General features: G+C 42.7%; 4 protein-coding genes across 4 annotated transcripts; 3 read left to right on the forward strand and 1 right to left on the reverse strand.

The window, feature by feature from the left end:
- Nucleotides 1-2,972: 2,972 nt before the first annotated feature.
- On the reverse strand, nucleotides 2,973-6,662 carry ITN1 (Ankyrin repeat family protein). Its single transcript, XM_012987055.2, has 4 exons — nucleotides 6,337-6,662; nucleotides 5,221-5,718; nucleotides 4,237-4,646; nucleotides 2,973-4,041 (listed from the first exon to the last, which is right to left on the reverse strand). Exons 1-4 carry the CDS (start codon nucleotides 6,359-6,361, stop codon nucleotides 3,211-3,213), a joined length of 1,764 nt encoding a protein of 587 aa, XP_012842509.2. The 5' UTR covers nucleotides 6,362-6,662; the 3' UTR covers nucleotides 2,973-3,210.
- Nucleotides 6,663-6,950: 288 nt separating this feature from the next.
- On the forward strand, nucleotides 6,951-20,468 carry LOC148770206 (uncharacterized). The gene is made up of 3 exons (XM_088818932.1): nucleotides 6,951-7,227; nucleotides 18,772-19,097; nucleotides 19,190-20,468. The coding sequence occupies exons 2-3, from the start codon at nucleotides 18,774-18,776 to the stop codon at nucleotides 19,760-19,762; spliced, it is 897 nt and encodes a 298-aa protein (XP_088675058.1). The 5' UTR covers nucleotides 6,951-7,227; nucleotides 18,772-18,773; the 3' UTR covers nucleotides 19,763-20,468.
- On the forward strand, nucleotides 10,156-12,752 carry LOC148770207 (uncharacterized). The gene is made up of 3 exons (XM_088819879.1): nucleotides 10,156-11,303; nucleotides 11,426-11,789; nucleotides 11,910-12,752. Exon 1 carries the CDS (start codon nucleotides 10,324-10,326, stop codon nucleotides 11,044-11,046), a length of 723 nt encoding a protein of 240 aa, XP_088676005.1. The 5' UTR covers nucleotides 10,156-10,323; the 3' UTR covers nucleotides 11,047-11,303; nucleotides 11,426-11,789; nucleotides 11,910-12,752.
- Nucleotides 20,267-21,526, forward strand: LOC105962650 (uncharacterized). The gene is made up of 3 exons (XM_088819048.1): nucleotides 20,267-20,476; nucleotides 20,582-20,816; nucleotides 20,896-21,526. The coding sequence occupies exons 1-3, from the start codon at nucleotides 20,267-20,269 to the stop codon at nucleotides 21,375-21,377; spliced, it is 927 nt and encodes a 308-aa protein (XP_088675174.1). The 3' UTR covers nucleotides 21,378-21,526.

Consider the following 21,526-nt stretch of genomic DNA (forward strand, 5'->3'; position numbering starts at 1 on the left):
GTGTTTTCCATTTATGTATTTCACATATTTTGTTCTATGTGTTTGACATGTTCTGTTTTATATTTGACATTTCTATATTTGACTTCTATGCATCCTTATTTTTGTGTGATTTTCTTTTTAATTATTTGTGAGTTTATATTTTAAATTTCCAATTTAGAAAAAAATAAAAAAATTAAGAAATTAAAAAAATAAATAAATCAGATTTAAGAAGAAAAAGAAAGACGAGTTTCAAATGTTTTGTAGCATTTGACATTTGTGCGGTTTTTTATTTATAATTATTTGTAAGTTTAATTTTTAAATCTTCAATTTAGAAAAAAATTAAAGAAATTAAAAATAATTAAAATCGATTTAAAAAAAGATGAAATCACATGTTGTAGAGGCGATTTCACTTTTTTTTAAAGGGAAGATAGAGAAATCACCTGTTAGAGTGGCAATTTCTGAACCCGGTACAATCGCCTCTCCGAGAGGCAATTTTATATGTCGGACAAGGCAGAAATCGCCACTCCAAAGCACGATTTACATCAATTTTATAATTCGAAAAAAGAACACACCATTCTTGTAAATTATTTTCACAGTTAAACCATATATATAAATAACCCCTAAGAACCCATAAACTCATTAGGCTTAGAATAGACATGACCACCAGTTCGGTTAGAACCCGAATCGGAACCGAATCGGGGTCAACAGTTTTAGAACCGGACCGAAACTTGAACCGAAAAAATCGGTTCGGTTCTGGTTCCTCATTTTTCGAATCGAAAATTGATACTTAGAACCTCGGTTCTAACCGTTCGAACCAGTTTTTCTTCTTTTTTTTTTGAAAAAAAACAGAAAATATTAATATCCTAGGGAAAATTAAAAAAAAAGTATTTACCAACGGTCAAATTAAACAAAAATTTTATTAAGTATTTTAAAAAATAACTTCAAGTATGTTTTAAAAAAAAGTGTTTTTAAATATTCTTTCCACTTTTTAAAAAAAAATTAAAGTTTTTAAAGTATTTTTTAAGTTATATATAAAGTATTAAAAAAAATATTATTTAGAACCGGCCAGTTCTAATTAACCGGAAACCAAATCTGAACCGAATCGAACCGTGGTCAAGTCTAGGCCATGACCCCTATTTTGTCATTTGGTTCATCCGCTCCACACCCGAGAGTCCGAAACTGTCCAATTAGTCAACCAAATCCAAAACTTGGTCAAAATCGGTCAAACAATTAATTGAATTACAAATTCGGTTTACTCCACTCTACGAATTGATTATTCAACTAAAAAAAATGATATTTAACTACACATGTGTGATTATTTAAAATTGAAATATCTCAGACTGGTTTTTTTGATAGATTTATTTATTTAATTAGTTACAATCAATTTTTATTAAAACAAATTGATAATAAATTCTTTTTTACTATATTTTTTTTAATCAGCAGTTGAATCGAACCCATCGATTTTGAACCGTTTGACCGTACGTTTATATCGATTAGGGATTTGGTAAGTGGGTTGATTATTAAAACAATGAACTCGTCGTCGTCGTCGTCGTCGTCTGAGTGCTTAGTGTTGGCACTATCATCGTGCATAATTACGTTACGGCAAGTATCTACCATCTCTTGGGTGTACAATTTAAATCAATTTACACGGAACAACTCTAATCCATCCTTTTTCTTTTTTTTTTTTTTTTTTTTTTTTTTTCTAGATGAAGTGATTGATACGTGAGAGGAAATTTATTTGCTTTTTAGTTGCATTTGATAGAAATAATATGAAAGTAAATATTTTAAATGTTTTGAAAACTTTTGTTTGGAGGAATTTATTCTATATTGAAATTAAAATTTGTAATTATCACTTTGGACATAAAATTCACTTGATGTGGACACTATAAGAGCAACTTTAATGCTAAATATCAAAATTGAATTATCAAATATGCATTTGATATTTGAGATAATATTTTAATATTGATTAAAATTCATCTACTCCAATCATGGTTATCAAATAAATTATTAATTTGAAGTTTATGGGTGATTTTATTTGCAATTGTCACATGTCAACTTGTGATTCAATGTTTAGATAGTTACATTTTTTATAACTCAATTTCCAGTAAGTATGTTTACATCCCAATAGGTGAATTATGAAAATATAACCTTTATTTGATAACCCCATTGAAGTTAAAAAAAAATATATTATCTAGTGTGTAAATGTTGGTTAAATGTTTGATATCATGTTTGATAACTTCATTAGAGCTAACTTATCACAGTTGCTCTAAGCGAAATCAAATATTTTGCCTCTAGAACAACTCCATTGGTAAGTATAATAAACTCGAGTTATCAAATATTCATTTAAAATCTACCCACTCTAACTATAGTTATCAAATTCATAATCAATTGAAAGTTAGTGGGATGTTTTATTTGTAATTGTCACATGTCAAGTCATTATTGGGATTTTGGTCTTTAGAAGGTCACTCTTTTATAACTCAATTTTCAAAAAGTATTTTTACACCAAAAAAGTTGGATTAACAAACTACATACTCATTTTGATACTTCCACTAAAGGAGATTTTTTTAGTTTCGAGGTATCAAAAAAATGATTTATGTATTTGATAATCCATTTGATGCTCCCACTGTAGTTTCTTGCTTCTTTTAAGGTACGTTTGGATTGAATTATTTCAAATTAATGAATTTGAAGGGAGTCCAAATAAGAAACTTGAAATCAACCACACATCCTAAAAAACGAACAAAAATGAGAATTACGAGTTTGAAACATTTTATCAAATGACTCAATCCAAACAAACTCCTGATTTCTGATGTACAATATTTATCCAAAAAAATTCGTAACTCAATCAAATCATGGACGATAAAATCATCAAATATTTGACATTTTCGAACCCCATTCATAACTCTCATTCGAAATTATTCTCCCATCAAATTCAACATCCTTCAATGTAAAAATGCAAATTCTTCGTTATTTTAATTATTAGATCCATCGAAAGCACAAACACAAGATATACCAAACGAGACGAATCGCAAGTTTTCGATACACAATTGACTCATTTCAATGTGTAGAGACATAGTCTAAAAACACAATCCTCCCCATATTTGCATCTATAAAAGCTTCTATCCAATTGTTGATGGAAGTATTATATATACATACCACATATAGCATCATCATATACCAAATAAAGAAAGTCGTCGTATTCGGACATTACAAAACGAAGATTCCATTCTCTCACTAGAGGGCGTAAATGCGGTCAATATCCGAGTTAGAAAACTCGGATTGGTGCCACGAATTCGACCCGCTACGAGCATGCATCTTCTCTCTCTTCCTCATGGACCTAATCCTCTTCGACCTCACCACGTAGTAAGTCATAGTACCCAACACCCCACCCATAATAACCCCTCCGACAACCGTAATCAAAATCGCCGCCCACTCGTGGCTCCGCCCCACCACTATATAAGCCGACGCCATAAACGCCACCGAGGTGCAAACCGAAGCCAGCCACATCAGCTTATTAATCACCTCCACCACCCTCCTTTCCGCCTTCGTCTCCCCCCTCACGAGCGTGATCTGCACTACGACGACCGCCAGTGACGTAAAGAGCGCGACGGCGTTGAATATGAAGAATATTTTAAACGAGACGGACCCCACCGCCACGGCGGACCCGGAGTCGAGGTCTCCGCCCGGGACGGTGAAGATGGCGGCGAAGGCGACGGTGGCGAATAGGACGGCGACAACTGTCACGGAGTTCGTGGCGTTGTTGATGCCCTCGCGGTGGAGCTTGCGGAGCTCCTTTGCGATGCCGTGGACGTTTTTGTTGGTCCGTTTCGTTTGCTCGAGCTGGATGTGGACGTCGTTTTTGATCTGGGTGACGGTTTTGCGGAGCTCGTCTCGTGGTTGGTTGAGCTCGTTGGCTCTCACCGCGCCGTAGCGGCAGAGGCACTCTTTTATGTCGGAGGACTCTTCGGAGAGAGGGAGGTTTTCCGCTATGTCGAGGGATGTTTTGTGGTCTCGGTTTAGTGCGTTCACGTTTGTGTCGGGGAGGCGTAGTAGCTCGTTTACTATCTGCGAGGAATGAAGGTCTTATATATTAGAGTCGGAATTATTGAGGTTACATAATTGAAAAAGGAAATGGAGTTATATTATTATTGCATATTATATTGAAAAACTAGTTTACAATGGGAGCTTCAAAAATTTGAGATGTTATATCATGAGATTATCCAAATTCGAGACGAAATAATAGATGCCAACAAAACATACCTCTGCTCGTTTTTTCCGTGTGGCAACATGTAAAGCCGTATTACCAAATTTATCAGGCAGCATCACAATAGCTGCATCAGCATCAAGTAGCAATTTAACAACCTCACGGTTAACTCCTTTCACAGCCATATGTAACGCCGTCTGTCCTTTCTTGTCGGTCCTTCTTGCCAGCTGTGCATCTTTGTCGAGCAACGCCTTTATGATCTCCACATGCCCTTGTCTCGCTGCTAAGTGCAGTGCGTTTTTCCCATTCGATCTCGAAATTTCTAGCAAGCTGCAATCCTTTGACAGAAGTTCGTTCACCACAGCTATGTGCCCTCTCGATGCGGCAGTTATAAGAGGAGTTGCATGTGACGGGCCGATTGTTTTGCTTAATCCAGGGTCGTGGTCCAATAGCACTTGGACAATTGCTACAAAATTTATTAATCTAACATCAGCGTCGTACGATTATTCAGCTTTTTTCCAACAACCAAGTTAAGCTACTAAGATAGTCAATAAGCACTCATGCAATTGTGGCATTAAAAAAGTTAGCAAAAACCCCCTACATTGCATTTTTTGGGCACACAACCCCTAAAAAGTGAGTTTTTAGGGGGTGGTTTGCTAAGAAAATTGAATCATAGGGGAGTTTTGCTTATAAAATAACAAGGGGAGTTTTTTTTTTAACAATTAAAGAAAATACAAGCGTGCCGAATGCAATAAACCCGTAAAATAAAAACAGAGTAATATTCTTATAAGGGGTTGAAGTGGTAAACATGTCTCATTTCTTGATTAGCCTTAGTATTAAAGTATCATCCATCTTTTTGTAAGTTACAAAATACAAGAGGGTGATCGAGCCGTATATTTCTTCACGAAGTTAAGTCCAATTTACTCCCATAATCATTAGTGTAAACATTAAGCGACACCAAAAAGTAGCAATCAAATTGTAACTTTTCAAGAATTAAAAAAAAAAAAAGATTGTATAATAAAAAATAAAGAAATAATTACCATGGTGCCCTTGACAAGCAGCTATATGCAGAGGATCAAACATCGACCGATTCTTCTTAGCGAGCGTTTCCTTATTCGAATACTTGAGCAGCTCTTTAACAACATCAATATACCCTTTCTCAGCCGCAGTGTAAAGAGCAGTCTCTCCCAATTCATTCACCTCATTCACAACCGACGCCCTAATTTCCGCAACCTCAAGGTCAAAATCGGCTCCACTCGAATTCCCCACCATTTGACAATTAATGTCATCGAGTATCTGTTTAACTGCCGCCAGATCACCCCTTTGAGCTGCTAAATGCAGCTCCGTGTCGTTGTGTCGGCCAGTGACCTGTTTTACGTATTTCTTTTTACCGGTTTGGTCCATTCTTTTTCCGGAATTCGAGAGAACTAAAGCGGGTGCTGTAGATGAAGACGGTGATGGAGAGGGCGACGGCTCTGCCGAATGGTTTGTGATTGATTTTTGAGTCACAAACACTCGTTTCAATTCTCCATCTGCCACTGTATTACATATATCACAGTTTATTTTGTTAGAACACCTATCGAATATTGTCTCCGGATATTCTATAAATTTGGTTTCCCCTTTTTCGTGACCTAAAGTTGTTAGAATCCGAATAATTACATACAAAATGGACGAATTTTCTGCTGTCGGTATATGCCGAATTGGGCATAGTGTTAAGCACACAAGTTGTTTAAAAATTAATTTCTGAATTTTTGAAATAATCCATGCTGTTTAAATGTAAAATTTTAGCCAGAAAAAAAGCCAATTTCTTCGAATAGTGATGTATTTAAAAAAAAATAAAAAATTGTGACAATTAACTCTTGTGTAATGAAGAACTGAACCACTATATCTATGGTGGTAACAAATACAAGCGCTGTTCAAAATTGGCAAAATAAATTCAGATCTCAAATAAATTTTGGGCATAATCAATAATTTAATCATGTATTAATTTAATCAATTACGTCAAGGAAAAACAGAAAAAAAAATCCACGCTTAAAGATATAATATAGCTGCTCGCAAAAATTAAACCTAGAGAGAGAGAGAGAGATAGAGAGAGAGAGAAAGAAGCAAGCAAAAAGTTCTGCAGATGGATTAAACGGAAGTGTAAATATGCATACCATCTTTGATATGTGAAGAAGACATGGTGATGATGATGATTCCGACGTCCACGTCAGCAGCTCCAAGAGGCCGGAGGAGCTGAAAAGCTGAGATGAATTCTGCAACTGTTTGAGTTAATTTTTTATGAATTAGGAAAGTGGAGAAGTGGATTGGTGGTGATGATGAAGGAAAGTGGGACACTAGACGACAGTGGACGCGAAATTGTTAGGAAGTCGCCCTAACTTTGGCTTTGCCTTACAATACTCCTTTTAGAGAGAGAAACAAAGTAAGAGAGAGAGGGAGAGAGAGAGAGAGAGTTTTATATTCGTTATTATTCAATATAATTACTTTTTAATTATTTTTCAGTAATCTAATTTTAGTTACTTTTCATTTTTTTATGATCTAATCATTGTTAGATTGTTATGTTTATTATATTTTAAATTTTAAAATATAAAATAATTGATATTAGGGGTAAGTGTTATAAATAATATTTTCAGGGGTGCAAAGTGTATTTAAAAAAAAAAAAGAAAATTGCTTATTTAGATTCTTGGACTGTGTGAAATAGACAAGTCTTATTTACACCAAGTTAGGCTCCGTTTGATTTTGCTTAATGGGCCACTTAATGATTCAATTGCTGATTCGGTCAGCAGTGTAATCATTAAGGGTGTTTGTTTGCAACTTCTGAATTGGTCCACATATCTCTTAACGATTCCGCGGAAAATTAGACGCTTATTCGGTCGAAGGCAAATCTGAATAAATTTTGGACTATTTTATCCTTCTTTTATCTTTAAATAAAATTTTGATTTTTTACCCTACTTCATAAAACGATAGTTGTCCTCTCCATCTCCGTTAACAATCTGCTCTTGGCGGCTTCGAAGCTCCTATCAAAAATCATAAACGAAAATTATTCGGTAAGTTTCATCTTTCTTCTTTCATCAATCTCCCTCTCGGATTTCATCAACTTGGATATCTTCTTAGGAGCATATTAAGTGAGCGTAGAAATTATTACTGGTCATGCTCGTGAAATTATCACTGGTCATGCTGGTAGTTTTTCATATGCTGTATTAAGTGAGCGTAGAAAATTTCACGAGCATGACCAGTAATAATTAATAATAATAGTTGAATCAAGCAACAAATTGATACCTCAAATATTTAAATGGAAAATATTCTGTCATGAGAAGCTTCCGTATCAAATATGCTGATATCTCCAACTATCTCCACATTCTTTAATTGAAGATCCCTGCAACCAAAAACAAGTGTAGGTAATACTGTTGTTGTTTGGTATCATAATGATTATTATTGGAATTAAGAAATATATATATATATATATATATATATATATATATATATATATATATATATATATATATATATATATATATATGATCCGAAGAAAACAGTTGTGCTGGTAACCTTGGCTTCCGGTGATCTGAAAAAGAGAAAGCCGGACTGATGCCGGAGTTAGCACTCCGACGATCAAGTCAGAGAAGGTTTAATTACTATGTAATCTCAGAATTTAGTGTATATATCATATTGTCTAAAGGGAAAGAGAAACTCCCTTTTATATACTCTTCGACTCGGAGCTCGAGGGTCCGGGAATTCCGCGCTAATTATGGATGACAGTTGTCCTTCCCCGAACAGCCCAGGCGGCCGGGGTCATGATAACTCCTTTAGTAGGTTTACTGACCTCGTTCGGTACTAGCCGTTAAGCCGCACCGGGTCATTTCGCCATAAATGTTACTGTCAGAGCATTAAATGTGCCGTCTAGCATTTATGACCCTCCCGAACTGTTAGGACTCCTCGGGAGGGAATTCAGGCCCTGTGTAGATTGGCCTTTATGCTAATGGGCTGGGCAATCCCTTGGACCGTTAACACTGGTGGGCCAAACCCTTTGATGGGCCTTGACAACTGGGCTCCTGCTCTTGGGCCGGAAAAGAATAACTCTGGTCCGGATCAACTAGTCCCCCACTCCGGGTTCTATCTCCGAGTTTAGGACCCGGAGTTCACTCGGTTTTACTTTCCCTAACTCGGGCGACGTTCAATCAGCCGCGTCCTTCCAGTTGGCCGCCTAGTCTTCTGCACCCTACACACAATCCTAGGTCCCTACTGCCCACGCGGGGCTCCTCGTTTTCCGTGCGTCATTACTGCCGGCGGCTCTTCGACTTTATACCATACTTTATCTTCGAGAGTCATCCTTTATTCACCAATTCTGACCTTCACATATCTCTTTTACTCTTCCTCCTAATACCTTCCTTCCGTTTATCGAGTGACTCTGCCAGGTACATCCTTATTCCTTTTTCCTTTGTTTATACTGCGTTTGCTCCTCCTCTGACTGGCTCGACCATGGTTTCTCAAAACACATCCACTTCCTCTTCTTCGGAGAGGACGGGTTCCGCCGTCCCCTCCCCGGTTCCCCGGCGCGGTCGCCGGCGACCGGCTCCCCGTAAAACGGTAGCTCCTTCCTCCTCTAGGGCGGGGAAGAAGAAAGTAGCGGAGAAACCCACCCACTCCTTGGTCGATAAATTCGACCTCGAGGCCCTTTACGTTACCCAAGGGATGGATCCCTCTTTCCACCTCATTGTGCCTTCCCGTGATCAGACCCCTTCGAACCCCCCTCCGGGGTACCTCACGTGGTATCTCGACCAATTCAAAGCTGGCCTTTCGTTCCCTTTACATCCTTTCTTTGTCAATGTTAGTCGCGTTTATAAAATTCCTCTTCACTTATTCCACCCCAACGCCATAAAATTCATGTCCTGCTTTTACATTGTTTGTGTGGGTACTGGTGTTGACCCACGCCCCGAGCTCTTCTTTTCCCTATTTACCCACAACCGATCACCCTCAGGCTATTTCCATCTCTCGACCCGAATCGGCCGTCTTTTCGCTGGTCTGGTCACGAAGATCGATTCGTGGCAACGACGTTTCTTTTTTGCCCGTCCGCCCTCTCCGTGGCCATTCGATCCTTCTCCCCCTGCCAAGTCCCCCAAGCGTGCTGTCTTGGACATAAATTTCGACGAGGAGACAGCCCGTCTCCTTGCTCGTGTTCGTCCTCGCGCTTGGAATGTGGAGAAGGTCGTTAGCACCACTCCCCTTTTTTCCCGTGCCGGTCTGTGGCGCACCCCCTCCTTCGACCGCCGGCCTTGGGGTATATACCAATTTTGCCTCCCTTATTCATCTTTTACTTGTGCAGTGTTCCCCCTCCTTTTCTCTTTTGTTTTTTGTTTGCAACGAGTATTAACGTTTCTGTTTTGTCAGCCGAGATGATGCTTGACATGTTGATGGAGATGGCGGAGGCCGAAAAGAAAAATACCGGCGGTCCGTCAGCACTTCCTCAGGAGACCGGCACTTCCGTTGCTCCTGAGGCATCTTCTCGGGGAGCTGAGCTTCCGTCGCACAGTTCCAATTCTCCCTCTCGCGCCGCACCCCCCTCTCCCGACTTGCGGCTGACTGCCCCTGATGTCGTGATCGACCTCTTGGACAGTGAGGCCGAGGCACGCGACCCAGTGGTTTCTCCTGGCGGCGACCCCGGGTTTGAAGAGGCTCAAGGGGAGTCGGCGGGGGCTAGCTCGAAACGACCCCTGCCGAGCGACTCCACCCTGCCGCCCAAGAGAGCCCGTCTTGACTTGCCTTCCCTCTTTTCTGCCGATGACTCCGAGGAGTCTGTGGACTTTGCTCTCCGTCAGCTGGCCAAGGTCCAGGCCGCCGGGGATTCATCCTTTCTGAGCAATCTGCCTCACTCAACCCGCCGTGCAAAGTTGGCTCTTTGTCTGGCTCAGGTATGTTTTTACCTTCCTCTTCCCTATTATCTTACCTTATCAATGGTATGCATTATTTAATTTTAATTTATTTATTATTATATTTTTTTTTTTTTTTAGGCGAGTTCTATCGTGGCTTCGGGTTTTGGTGAAGATGACCCCTCGGTTCATGATCAGGCGGTTCGTGAGCTGTCCTCGCAGGCCGCCAATGCTCGGACTGCTCTCGAGCGAGCATCTTCTCGGATATATGCCTTGATGTCCGAGAACGGGTCATTATCCAGGCAGTGCGAGCTTGCCGAGGAGAAGCTTCAGGACGTCCAGTCAAAGTTAAGCGAGACGAAGAGTGCCTTGGAGGGGCAGATTGTGCGGGCGCACGAGGAGAGGGACTCCGTCATTCGGCAGCTGGAGGCGAAGGAGCAAGCATTTGAAGAAGAACTCTCACGCCGACTCGCTGCTGAACGGGGGAAGTCCCTAGGAGAGCTTTTGGCGACTGCAGAGGGTTTGTCGGTTCTTGACCAGTACCGGGTCAAGTTATTCCAGAGGTACCCGCACACAAAGCTTTTCTTGAAGGATGCATGTCCCATTGGCATGTATTACGTGAAGCAGACCATTGCTGCGTGTGAAACCTTGGCCTCCGAGCAGCAGGCAGTCGTTCGATACGAGCCCACAGCTGTCCTTGGCAAGATTAGCAGGACGCTTCCTTTATGGAAAGGTGACCCTCGTGAGCCAATCGATTACGCCTGGTGGCAATCCATTACGGACGATCTGATCTCATCGATCGGTTCGTCTTCCGCTCCCCAGCTTCCGGAGTCATTAGTCACCGGTCCGGCGGGTGCGGCGTCGTCGACCACCGCTAGTCCGCACCCAGCTCTTTCTCTGCCACCTATCCCCGCAACTAATCCTGTTTCCGCCTCCTCTGCTCCTCTGTCCGCTCCGTCCGTTGCCGCTGCAGTCGTTCACCGTTCCTCCTCTTCTTAATTTTAAACTTTAAGAAAACTTTCCTTTGTTATTTCCTTTCCTATTACTACTCCTTGTATGTTTGAACTATCTTGATTATTCCCGTATTGCTTTTTTGTTATGTATGTCTATTATTTACTTCGTGTTTTATCTTGATTATTCCGCATTACCTTTTTCTTTCTTTGACCCGGAGCTCGAGCTCTCGGGCTTTCTGTCGGTGACCTCGAGTTCGATTTCGTTCCGAGGAACATACTTGGAAAATTTTCAACTTTTTCTTAGTGTTATTCGCGATTGTATCTTTCTTTGACCCGGAGCTCGAGCTCTCGGGCTTTCTGTCGGTGAGCTCGAGTTCGATTTCGTTCCGAGGGACATACTTGGAAAATTTTCAACTTTTCCTTAGCGTTATTCGCGATCGTATCTTTCTTTGACCCGGAGCTCGAGCTCTCGGGCTTTCTGTCGGTGAGCTCGAGTTCGATTTCGTTCCGAGGAACATACTTGGAAAATTTTCAACTTTTTCTTAGCGTTATTCGCGATTGTATCTTTCTTTGACCCGGAGCTCGAGCTCTCGGGCTTTCTGTCGGTGAGCTCGAGTTCGATTTCGTTCCGAGGGACATACTTGGAAAATTTTCAACTTTTCCTTAGCGTTATTCGCGATCGTGTCTTTCTTTGACCCGGAGCTCGAGCTCTCGGGCTTTCTGTCGGTGAGCTCGAGTTCGATTTCGTTCCGAGGAACATACTTGGAAAATTTTCAACTTTTCCTTAGCGTTCCTCGCGATCGTGTCTTTCTTAGACCCGGAGCTCGAGCTCTCGGGCTTTCTGTCGCTGCGCTCGAGTTCGATTTCGTTCCGAGGAACATACTTGGGAAATTTTCAATTTTTCCTTAGCGTTCCTCTACTTTCATAAGTTCTTAAGGAAAGGAGAGTAGTTCTCATTCATTTAGGGGAAACACATCAAAATGAAAAGGGAAAATATCAAAATGGAAAGTGGAAAGCATGCATCTCTTAGGCGAAATACTTCTTCAAGTGCCCTATGTCCCATGGTCGAGGTAGTTTATCCCCCTCGGCTGTAGCCAGCTCGTACGCTCCTCCTTTTAATATCTTCTTGACAACGTAAGGTCCTTCCCAATTGGGTTCCATTTTCCCGGTGGCTTTCAAAGCGTCCGCCTGCTTAAGCACCAGGTCGCCGACTTGGAAATGTCTCTTCCTTACCTTTCTGTCGTAGGCGTTTTTCATTCTCGCCTTACTTGCCTCCATCCTGATCGCAGCTTGCTCTCTTAGCTCCTCTGCTAGGTCCAGGTCCGTTCTCAGCTGTTCTTCGTTATCCAGTTCGTTGAAGTTCTTAGTTCTCCTCGAAGGTATTCCGACCTCTAGCGGTATTACTGCCTCTGAGCCATGCACAAGAGAGAAGGGGGTTTCCCCCGTAGCTTCCTTGGGGGACGTCCGGTATGCCCACAGGACCGAGTGTAACTCATCCACCCAATTGCCCTTCGCTCGATCTAGTCGCTTTTTAATTCCTTCGATTATGACTCGGTTCACTACCTCGACTTGGCCATTTGCTTGCGGGTGTGCTACCGCCGCGTACCTCTGTCTTATGCCCAAACCCTTACACCACTTGGTGATCCGTGCTGAGTTAAATTGTGTGCCGTTGTCCGATACGAGGTCCCTCGGCAACCCGTACCTGCAGCATATGTTCTGCCATATGAATTTCATTATTTCCGTATCCGTGATCCTCGCCACTGCTTCTGCTTCGACCCATTTAGAGAAATAGTCTACAGCGACCACTAGAAACTTCCTTTGGCCTGTTGCGAGAGGCAGAGGGCCTACTATGTCGATTCCCCACTGGGCGAACGGGCAAGGGGCGTCCACGATTGTCATCTCCTCCCCGGGCTTGTGTATGCGGGGGCCGTACCTTTGGCACTTGTCGCAGCTCTTCACAAATTGCGCTGCGTCCTTTCTCATAGTGGGCCAAAAATAACCGGCTCTTAGTAGTCGCATCGTGAGCGTTCGCCCACCAGCGTGGTCTGCGCAGCAACCGCCGTGGACCTCTCTGATCGCGTTTGCTCCCTCCGTTTCGCTGAGGCATCTCAGGTGGGGCCTTGTGAATCCCCGCTTATATAGTGTCCCTTTATCCAAACAAAAATTTCTCGCTTTCGCTTCCAATTTGCTCTGCTCCCTCCGACAGGGCAGCATTTCTCCTTTCAGACATCTTATGATTTTCTGGCGCCAATCTTGAGCTAGGCTTGTTGTCGCTACCTCCAGGTGCTCTCTTGGCTGCCCTTCGAGAATCGTTATCTGTCTTGAGGAGCAGTCCGCGGACATACTTCCCACCCTTGCTAGGAAGTCCGCTCTTTCATTTTCCTCCCTCGGGATTTGCCTAAGTGCCACTTTGTGAAAGCTCTCAGCTAACTTTCTTGCCTTGCTGCAATATTCCTCCATTCGCCCATCCTTCGTTTCAAATATCCCATTGAACTGCTGGACGACCAACTGCGAATCAGAGAATATCTCCAAAATCTGGGCCCCCGCGTCGGCAGCCAACTGGAAGGCGTGCAGCAGGGCCTCATACTCGGCCTCGTTGTTTGACGCTCGGAAGGTTAATCGGATCGCATACTCATATTCCTCCTCCGCAGGGTTGATTAGCAATACCCCCGCTCCGCTCCCCGATTGGGTGGCGGACCCGTCGATGAAGACTCTCCATTCCCCGCTCTCTTCCTCTTGTGTCATCCCTTGCAAGAAGTCCGCTAATACCTGCCCTTTAATAGCGGCCTGTGCCTCGTATTCGATGTCGAACTGTCCTAGTTCCACTGCCCATTTAACCATTCGGCCAGATACGTCCATCTTTCCCAACGTTCCTTTCAAAGGAAGGTTAGTTCGCACTATTACCTCGTGCGCCAAAAAGTAGGGCCTCAGTTTCCGTGCTGTGATCACAAGGGCCAATCCTGCCTTCTCAATCTCGGGATAACTCTTTTCAGCTCCTCTAAGCATTCGGCTTACGTAATAAACGGGATGCTGGGCCCCCTTTCTCTCGCTCAGTAGTACCGTGCTTACAGCTTGGTGACCCACCGCCAGGTACACATACAGCCTCTCCCCGACCTCGGGTTTCACTAGCAGGGGTAGGCGGGTGAGGGACTCTTTCAACTGCTCGAATGCACGGTCGGCATCTTCATCCCATTGGAAGCGATGGCCCTTGCGCAGGATCCTAAAGAACGGGTAGCTGGTATCGACTACTCGCGAGATAAAACGGCTTAATGCCGTGATCCTACCGGCCAATATCTGCACTTCTTTTACACTTCTCGGGGGTAACATTTCTATTATAGCCCGCACCTTTTCTGGGTTAGCTTCCACTCCTTGCTTAGTCACCACGTACCCTAGGAATTTTCCGGTCTCCACACCAAACGCGCATTTGGCGGGGTTGAGCTTCATTCCATACTTTCGTAGTGTTGCGAACGTCTCCTGCAGGTCGCTGATGTGTTCATTGACTTCCCTACTTTTGACCAACATATCATCTACGTACACTTCCATATTCCGCCCTAATTGGGCTCGGAACATACTGTCTACCAACTTCTGGTACGTTGCTCCCGCGTTCTTTAAACCGAACGGCATTGCTACGTAGCAATACGTTCCTGTGGAAGTCACAAAACTGACTTTGGGCTGATCCTCCTCGGCCAGGCGAATCTGATGGTATCCTTGCGAGGCGTCCATCATGCTAAGCATCGCGCACCCGGCAGTCGAGTCCACGAGCTGGTCGATCCTTGGCAACGGGTAGTGATCCTTCGGGCAAGCTTGATTCAAGTCACGGAAGTCTATGCACATTCTCCATTTTCCTTCCGCCTTCTTTACTAGCACGGCGTTTGACAACCAAGTCGGGAACTGGATTTCCCTGATATGACCCGCCTCTAATAGCCTTTTTACTTCCTCGCCGATGATCTTGTCTTTCTCTGCCCCAAAATGCCTCCTCTTCTGTTTCACGGGGCGAGCGTCAGGCCTTAGGTTCAGCTTGTGGACTGCTACCGAGGGATCTATTCCGACCAGGTCTACGGGAGACCAGGCAAACACGTCCTGATGGTCTCGCAGACATGCTATCAGCTCCTCGGCCGTTTTGCTATTCATCCTTGTTCCTATTTTAGTGACCCTCGTAGGGTCACTCTTGCTGAGGTGAACCACTCGCAACTCTTCCATGGGCTGGATGTGACCCTCCCTTTCGTCGTCCGGGTCCTCGCGGGCCCTTTTCTCCCTTGCTCTATCTGAGAGTTCTTCTCCCGAGCGCTCCTCCCATCCGACGGGATTGATGCGCCGTTGTCCCCGTAGCGCTTGATTATAGCATCGTCTGGACGTCTCCTGGTCGCCCCGAACCTCTCCTACCCGATCTAGTACTGGGAATTTCATTTTCATGTGGAAAGTGGAGACGACGGCTTCAAACGAGTTCATCGAAGGTCGTCCCATTATCATGTTGTACGTCGATGGTGCATCTATGATCAGGAATCTGACAGCTCTTGTGGCTCGCAGGGGCTCTGTTCCCAGAGACACAGGTAGTGTTACCTCGCCCATGGGTTGTACCACTTCTCCGGCGAAGCCAATGAGCGCCGTGTCCACCCTCCGGACTTCGAAATTCAGTCTCATCTGCTTAAAACAGTCGTAGTAGATGATGTCTGCCGAGCTACCCGTATCCACCAATATTCTGGCCACATCATAATTGGCGACCATGGCCGTGATGACCAACGCGTCGTTGTGCGGCTGTTGTATTCCAGTCTCGTCTTGTACTCCGAACATGATCGGTGGAGCTATCGATACCCGGTACATCATGGCGAGTTCTCCCCTTAGCTCCTGCAACTCTCGCAGGTGCGCCCGTCGGGACCTGTTCGAGTCTCCACCGATGGGGCCACCGAAAATCGTGTGAATGTAACTATTAGGCGGGCGGGCCTCTGTAGTTCCACTCGCGTTGGTCGGAGGCCGGTTCGAGCTATCTCCCTTCTTGGCCTGCCTTATCCCACTGGGATTACCGCCAACGAATTCCGAAAGATTCTTGCTCCTGATCAGTCTCTCGATTTCATCTCTTAAGTGCTGGCATTCGTCCGTGGAATGACCATGCTCATTGTGGAACCTACAATAGGGCCCGGAGTTAGCGGGCTTTCTTGGAACCTCCGCGTAAGTTCGGGGCCACTTGAGCTTGGGGTGGTTGGCGATGGCAACCAGTATCTCCGAAGGGGCCGACGAGAGAGGTGCGTAGTTCTCAAAACGAGGGCCTCCCCTCCTCTCCAAGCCAGGCTCTCGTCGATAGGTCGGCTCTTGCTTCCTTATATCCTCGCGGGTCTTATCCTTTCGTCTTTCTGCCGGCAAGGTGCTCTCTATAGTTCTGCTTCTCCGGGCTTCCTCCGCGTTTATGTACTTCTCTGCCCTCCTGAGCAAGTCGTTGAAAGAGACGGGGGCCTTTTTGGAGAGGGAATCAAAGAATTCTCCCATGCGTAACCCCTGGGCCAGTGCATTGATGAGCACTTCCTCACTGGTGGCAGGGACCTCTAAAGTTGCCGCATTAAACCTCTGCACATAGCTTCTCAAAGGCTCATTCTCTTTCTGTCGTACTGCAAATAAGGTAAGGGTGCTCCTCTTTTGTTTTTTCGAGCTGGCAAAATGGTTCAGGAACACCTCACCGAACTGTGCGAAGCTGTGGACCGAGCAGCGCGGAAGCTGGCTGAACCACCTTTGCGCTGGCCCCGCCAGCGTGGTTGCAAACACACGGCATTTTACGCCGTCTGTCAGCCGATGGAGGGAGGCTGAGGTGATGAACCTCGACAAATGTTCCCAGGGGTCCGTGGTCCCCGTGTACTCATAAGTGACATGTTTGAACGTGGCGGGAAGCTCACCATGCTGCAGTCTTTCGGTGAACGGCGTTCCCGCCATTCCTTCTTCCTCCTCGAAAGGAGAGGCCTCTAGCCCGTCTAGACATGGTCCCGCTTCGCCTCCGCCCGATGCCTTTCTCTTGGCAGCAGGATCCTCCATCCTCTCCTGGGGCGACCGGCCCCTAGCCGCCGCGGCGATCAAGGCCTGCAGGTTTTCCAGGGTGAGCGTTATGGTGGAATTCTCACGTCCGACAGGGGAACCACCAGCCGCCGGGGTTGGTTCCTCCCTCCGAGGGTCAGAGGGAGGTTCGCCTCCGATGACTTGTAGCGGGGGTGGGGTTGATTCTTCGTTCAGCTGCTCCGATAGGTTTCGGACTACGTCCACGGGCGTAGACATTGGTAGCATCCTCTATGTGATTCTGTAGTGCTAGATGGTGAAGAGCTAGTCTGGCTTTACTTGTAAAACACGTTCCCACAGACGGCGCCAATTGATCCGAAGAAAACAGTTGTGCTGGTAACCTTGGCTTCCGGTGATCTGAAAAAGAGAAAGCCGGACTGATGCCGGAGTTAGCACTCCGACGATCAAGTCAGTGACGGTTTAATTACTATGTTTTCTCAGAATTTAGTGTATATATCATATTGTCTAAAGGGAAAGAGAAACTCCCTTTTATATACTCTTCGACTCGGAGCTCGAGGGTCCGGGAATTCCGCGCTAATTATGGATGACAGTTGTCCTTCCCCGAACAGCCCAGGCGGCCGGGGTCATGATAACTCCTTTAGTAGGTTTACTGACCTCGTTCGGTACTAGCCGTTAAGCCGCACCGGGTCATTTCGCCATAAATGTTAATGTCAGAGCATTAAATGTGCCGTCTAGCATTTATGACCCTCCCGAACTGTTAGGACTCCTCGGGAGGGAATTCAGGCCCTGTGTAGATTGGCCTTTATGCTAATGGGCTGGGCAATCCCTTGGACCGTTAACACTGGTGGGCCAAACCCTTTGATGGGCCTTGACAACTGGGCTCCTGCTCTTGGGCCGGAAAAGAATAACTCTGGTCCGGATCAATATATATATATTCTTAATTCCAATAAAAATCGTTATCATACCAATCAAATTTATATCACCATGCCAAATTTTTATCTACTGTATTAACTGTTAAGGATTGGGATAAATTTAAGTAAAAGGATTAGTAAAAATTGCTAGATTAAACAAAAAACATAATACAACCTTGAATGATGTCTCAAATTAAAAGAGTGGAACCTTCTACTACTTTTGCAAGGTCTGAGTTAGAATTGTTTTGTTTCTCCTATCAACAATATATGTATTTTGTGCATTATTTTTCAATAATCATGAGCAAGAAGAAAGGTTAGTTGAGTCGTCACGACTACACAATTGAATTTTAGATTACCCATGTGCCTTTATCATTTTTTTCCTTCAAATTAAGCTTTGATTGTTTATATGGAACTCATGCATGGAGGCTGGAGCTGAGTAAAAATAATGATATTAGACTATTAGTGGTTGAATAATAAATCTACTAGGATATATTATTAGCAAAGTGCCAAAGTTACACACTTGAAAGTCACATAAATATCAATATTGGTCAACCTACTGTAAATGCATTAGCCAAATTTATGGATTTTTCCACACCTCTCACTGATGCATTTAAATATTATATATATGAGTTTTTATGGGTATGCAAGTTGACTATGGTATGCATATTGACTTTTGAGAAATAAATTTCTCAAATATTTTCTGCAGGACATGTGCTATTATATGCTAGTTTAATTTTTTCACAAGGCTTCTTAACTTGATTTTCTTATTATGTTTTTTGTTTGTCGGTAGTTTGTAGTAATAATATGTGATACTGTATGTTGGTTTAAAATTTTCTTTTGCGCATAAATATCCATGAGCATAGGGATGGAAGAATCAGAGGAAAATAATAGAGTCAGATGGAACAATATTGAAGTAGATAAATGTTTTCTCGAAGCATGTATCCAAGAAGTTGCTCTCAATGGCAGGGAAGGAGGAAGCCTTAAGGCTGAATCTTGGGCCAAGATTATGGATACTCTCAAGAATAATTATAATTTTGTGGTTTCTCAAAGACAAATGAAGAATAGATACGACTACTTAAAACAAAAGTATCAAGCTTGGTTGCCGTTAACAATGAAAACAGGCAATATTTACAACCATGCAACCAACACCATCAACATGACAAAGGATGAGTGGACAGAGTATATAAAGGTCTAGTGTTTAAGTTCTTCACTGTGTTATCTAAGTAATTTTCATTAACTATTCCACTATATTAAGAATTATTATTTCATACCTAAATACAGGCTCATCCTAAGGCAAGGAGTTTAAGACTTGCCCCCTTACCGTATCCTGACCTTTGTAGAGCACTATTTGATGGAACCACTGCTACAGGGGTTCATTCTTGGGGTCCTAGTTCCCAAGACCCAAATCCTGGTACTAGCTCATTTTCTTCAACTGTTCGAAATGCGGAACAAAATGACATAGAAGATATTTTGTTTGGTGATGAAGATGAAAATTTTGTCCCTACCACAGACACTCAGAGTAATGATTCCAACCATCACTCACGAGGAGAAGAGCCTAAAAAGAAAAAGAAAAAGATCCGACCTTCGTCTAGTGATAATAACTTAATAGAAGAGATGTCAGCTGCTTTGAAGTTAATGATAAAAAATAACAGTGGACCGTCAGTTACAGATTGCATTGCTAAATTGGATGAACTTGGATGGGATAAAGAAGACATCTTTTATGTGTCTGCTATTGTGATATTTGGTAGTTGCGCGGGACATAGAGAAGCTTGGATGGCGTTTCCTAAGGATAATGTGGGCGTTCTGAAAGTATGGATTAAAAGAATTGGACAAAATATGGGATTTGAATTTTAACTTGCAAGGACTTATGCAAATTAATTTTAAGACTTCAGTAGTATTTACTTTTATTGATTTTTTTTTTAAATTTCCGTACACTAGTTATGAACTTTGCGTGTTTTTTGTTTTTAATAATGATAGACTTTGTTTTATATTTGCCTTGTGAGTTGGATTCTCTTTATGATTTAATTATTTGCTTAGGAAATGTTGATTCTTAAATATTTAATTGCATTATTCATTTATGTTAACAGGTTAAATATGGAAATTTATGAGATTATGATATTGATGATGATCTATTGGTACACACAAATTCGACCGCGACATTTAATGCGTGTACCAAGAAATATAGATAACAACTCAGCATTGTCGGGTCATGCTTACACGTTAGAGCTATTGTCTGGGTCAGACACACAATGTATGGATTTAATGCGCATGTCTCGTATTGCGTATATTCGTTTGAGCATGCATTTTAGACAAAGAGGGTGGCTACATGATAGTATTCACATATCTGTAGAAGAAAAAATGGCAATGTTCTTGCAGATTATTGGGCATAATAAGCGTCTTCGTGTGGTGAAGCGTAGATTTCAACACTCTTCACAAACAGTTCATGCGTGTTTTCACGAAGTGTTGAGTGCAATGATGAATATGGCAAGGGAGGTAATAGTACCCACAACATTTGACCCAAATCCAAACATGTCAGCAAGTTTTAAGAGGTTAAACCGCATTTTTAAGGTAGATGTTTTTGTGCATTGTATATTTCTTTTGTCATTATTTTATTTCTTTAGATTTGTAAATTCTCTAATGTTTGCATACATTTTTTATTATATTTAAATGTAGGGAGCAGTTGGTGCACTTGATGGAACATTAATACCTGCCATTGTTCCAATTTCACAGCAGACTGTGTATAGGGGTAGAGGAAAGGGAGAATGTTATCAAAATATTTTAGGAATATGCGACTTTACTATGATTTTTACGTTCGTTTGGGCAGGCTGGGAAGGGGTAACACATGATTCAAGAGTCTTAACAGATACAGTTGCTGATCCAAGAAACGGGTTTCCATGGCCTCCACCTGGTATTAATTTAAATTCAAACTAAATTCTTAATATTTATACGTTAAATTTGATATTACTTTATAATTATAATGGTTACAGGTAAATACTATCTTTGTGATGCTGCATATACACATACTAGAGGATTTATGGTTCCATATCGTAATGTACGATATTGGTTAGGAGATTATCGTCGTAGGCGTCCTTTAACTAAAGAAGAAAGATTTAACCATGCTCATGCTCAACTAAGAAATGTTATCGAACGAGCTTATGGAGTTCTGAAGAAAAGATTTTCGATTTTACAAAAAATGGCCCCTTTTTCGTTTAATGTGCAGAGAAATATAGTGATTGCTTGTTTTGCGGTGCATAATTTTATAAGGAAAGAGCGTATAAGTGATACACTTTTTGAGGAGTTTGATCAACCTAATATGCCATTTGACGGTACGAATGAGGATGAGCAAAACCTTGTGAATGATGGTACAACTACTGGGCCATGGTGGGGGGACGAAGACATGCAATACATGGCAAATGTGCGCGATGAGATAGCAACCCGATTGATGCCTGGAGGAACCAGGACCAATTAGAATTTATTAATTTTTTTCATGTTAATTTTAGCGATTAATATTTTTCAGCCAAATTTAATTACTTTAATGTATTTTTATATTTTCTCTGCTTTTATTTATGAATTTTATTTTTATTAGTCGTTTGAATTTAAAATTTGAAATTTATATTT

This window comes from Erythranthe guttata, chromosome 6 (assembly GCF_056151865.1).
Source record: "Erythranthe guttata isolate IM_541 chromosome 6, IM_541, whole genome shotgun sequence".
In the NCBI taxonomy this organism is placed as follows: domain Eukaryota; kingdom Viridiplantae; phylum Streptophyta; class Magnoliopsida; order Lamiales; family Phrymaceae; genus Erythranthe; species Erythranthe guttata.

Excerpts from the sequence above, each read along its gene's own strand:
- ITN1 (XM_012987055.2), bottom strand. The coding sequence starts at position 6,361 with ATGTCTTCTTCACATATCAAAGATG. Across the intron at positions 5,719-6,336 it reads TTCTTCACATATCAAAGATG|TGGCAGATGGAGAATTGAAA; the intron begins GTATGCATATTT and ends TATGTAATACAG. Across the intron at positions 4,042-4,236 it reads CACGGAAAAAACGAGCAGAG|ATAGTAAACGAGCTACTACG; the intron begins GTATGTTTTGTT and ends CATTCCTCGCAG.
- LOC148770207 (XM_088819879.1), top strand. The coding sequence starts at position 10,324 with ATGTCCGAGAACGGGTCATTATCCAGGCAGTGCGAGCTTGCCGAGGAG.
- LOC148770206 (XM_088818932.1), top strand. The coding sequence starts at position 18,774 with ATGGAAGAATCAGAGGAAAATAATAGAGTCAGATGGAACAATATTGAA. Across the intron at positions 19,098-19,189 it reads AGTGGACAGAGTATATAAAG|GCTCATCCTAAGGCAAGGAG; the intron begins GTCTAGTGTTTA and ends ACCTAAATACAG.
- LOC105962650 (XM_088819048.1), top strand. The coding sequence starts at position 20,267 with ATGGCAATGTTCTTGCAGATTATTGGGCATAATAAGCGTCTTCGTGTG. Across the intron at positions 20,477-20,581 it reads GGTTAAACCGCATTTTTAAG|GGAGCAGTTGGTGCACTTGA; the intron begins GTAGATGTTTTT and ends ATTTAAATGTAG. Across the intron at positions 20,817-20,895 it reads GTTTCCATGGCCTCCACCTG|GTAAATACTATCTTTGTGAT; the intron begins GTATTAATTTAA and ends TAATGGTTACAG.